The 2,637-nt window shown below is 41.1% G+C and overlaps 1 protein-coding gene across 1 annotated transcript in view; it reads right to left on the reverse strand.

The window, feature by feature from the left end:
• Nucleotides 1-562: 562 nt before the first annotated feature.
• LOC107753005 (proline-rich transmembrane protein 1-like) overlaps nt 563-2,637 on the reverse strand; it is a 17,513-nt gene continuing 15,438 nt past the window's right edge. The window contains exons 3-4 of the mRNA XM_016569088.1: nt 844-972; nt 563-749 (exon numbers count right to left, since the gene is read on the reverse strand). Of these exons, the coding sequence (XP_016424574.1) occupies nt 603-749; nt 844-972 (276 nt within the window). The 3' untranslated portion in view covers nt 563-602. The remainder of the gene's footprint in view (nt 750-843; nt 973-2,637) is intronic.

Genomic DNA, 2,637 nt, shown 5'->3' on the forward strand with positions numbered 1-2,637 from the left:
ATATTGTACACAAAGAATCAAATGTTTAAATGACATTTTGATCAGTATAGAGTTCTCATACTTCCATTTGGGTGAGTTTTCATGACTATTAGTACCATTTTCCTCATTTTAGAATAGCAGTAAAGAATGAGAAGTAATAGTGTACCTTCAAACAACATCTTAGTTTTTTTTCTCAGCAATTACACCACCGTTTGAAAGTTGAGTGTAAGTATTTTTTTTAAAGAAATTAATACTTTTATTCAGCAAGGATGCCTTAAAAGGATCATAAGTGACAGTAAAGATATTTATAATATCAAAAGATTTCTAAGTCAAATCAATGCTGTCCTCTTCAACTTTCTATTCATCAAAGAATCCTGAAAAATGTATCACGGTTTCTACAAAAATATTCGGCAGCACAATTGCAGCAAATCAGCATATTAGAATGATTTCTGAAGGATCATGTGACACTGAAGACTGGAGTAATGATGCTGAAAATTCAGCTTTGATCACAGAAATAAATTACATTTTACAATTTATTCACATAGAAAACAGTTATTTTAAACTCTAATAATATTTACCTGTTTTTACTGTATTTTTGATCAAATAAATGCAGAAGAAAGTTTCTATGCACAGAGCACTATCACTACATAAATAATCCAGCCCACAAAAACAAATGTGCCGAACATCAAACTGAACATGACAAGCAGACGAGCCTTCTGGGATGTTTTCTCAGCTTCACGGATGTCACCCCTGGTCAGCGCCGCACGGGTCTGTAGAGAGGTCAGAGGTCATCATTAATGAGTATCACTATATTATTTGTACTCGTATGTCTTTGTACTAATGCGTTGTGTTTCAGGTGCTCACTTCATATGAGTACATGACAGCGACGAGGCCGCTCATGATACAGCAGAAGATGGTCACCAGCAGAGACTCAACCAGATAATCTTTAGGTAACGGCGACTGCTCATCTCCCAGTGGCGGCCCGTTCATGTACTGAAATTCAGTGTTAGACATTTAGATCCAAACAGCAAGAATAAAAACCTGAAGCTCCAGCCCTACAATCAATCATTAGTTATTTAGTTGATGCTTTTATCCAAAGTGACTCACGGTTTACTTATAACCAGGAATAACCTTCAGAATAACCTGAATTTCAAGATTTTGTTCAAAGAGACAATGGTAACACTTTACAAATATAGCTGCAAGCAGCAATTAAGAGGCCAAGCACAACAGGTAAATGAAGAGCTAAGGAGCTGTCTTTAATTACTCAGTAAAGACCAGGGTTCTCCAAACCTGCTCCTGGAGAGCAACCTTCCAGCAGACTAAGGCTGCTTTCACACTTGGTTCGATTGCTTGGTCCGAACCCGAGTTCGATTGCTCCCCCTGCCCCCGCTGGACTGTGTTCACATTATATTATTTGGGTCCGGACCGCGGTTCATTTGCGTCATCAAGCCAGCAGCTGTTTACCCCGTTGCTTAGTAACGATGGCGCAGGAGAAGACGGCAAAATGCGTAGCAAGGCTCTCTTCAATTTTATATTTATGTTTTTGAACCGTTGGTTTTGTTTCCAAAGCTTCAGTACATAATGGCACTTACGTCTGCCTTATGCAAATGCTCTAAAGAACTCTGAAGGCGAATAGAAATGAGATATACAGCTCTCTGCTTGCAGCGCGTCAGGAAAGTGAGTGAAACACACACAAACACATTTTATCAAATAATACGTCATTAATAGCGGTTCACTTCCGTGATTTGGTACGATTGCGTTCACATCAGCAGCGAACCGTACCAGAGTTCACTTGAACCGTACCCCAGACCACCCTTTTTAAGCGGACTCGGGTATGGTTCGTGGGTGCGCACCCGAGTTCGGAAGACAGCATTCACATCATCCAAACGTACCGAACTCTGACGTCAATCGAACCCGGGTGCGCATCAAAAGTGCTAGTGTGAAAGCACCCTAAAGTTCCAACCCTGCTTCAACACACCTGTGTGTAATTAAGTAGCCCTGAACACCTTGATTAGCTGGTTCAGGTGTGTTTGAATAGGGTTGAAGCTGGTAGCTCTCCAGGAGCATGGTTGGAGACCCCTGTTAAAGACATTTGTTGATACAGCATTTTACTACAAAACTCAAAATAGCCGATGCCCAAAAAGGCCAACATAGGAAAATTAGGTATCGTTCGATTCGGTATGCTGTTCCGAGTCTGATGAGGATCTAATGATTTTTGGCCAAACTGGTCAGAAGTTATAAGCAGAAATGTCCATTTTTAATATCTTTTGACCAGTAGGTGGCGCTGTGCCGAAACTACTCATGTGCCCTCAGGTCATGCTTGTTATAACACATACCAAGTTTGGTCAGAATCCGCTTTGCAGAGATCCAGCCTCATGTCCATTTTTGCATAAACTACGAAAACAGTTTGGTATATCAAAAAGTTTTTGATGACTTTTTGCCAGAAAGCTTTGAAGATGATCTGAGCCAATTTTGGACAAACAGTCTAGGACAGGGGTGCCCAAACTCGGTCCTGGAGGGCCGGTGTCCTGCAGAGTTTAGCTCCAACTTGCCTCAACACACCTGCCTTCAAGTTTCTAGTATGCCTAGTAAGAGCTTGATTAGCTGGTTCAGGTGTGTTTAATTGGGGTTGGAGCTAAACTCTTCAGGACACCGGCC

Source organism: Sinocyclocheilus rhinocerous, unplaced genomic scaffold (assembly GCF_001515625.1).
Source record: "Sinocyclocheilus rhinocerous isolate Xijiao unplaced genomic scaffold, SAMN03320098_v1.1 scaffold951, whole genome shotgun sequence".
NCBI lineage: Eukaryota > Metazoa > Chordata > Actinopteri > Cypriniformes > Cyprinidae > Sinocyclocheilus > Sinocyclocheilus rhinocerous.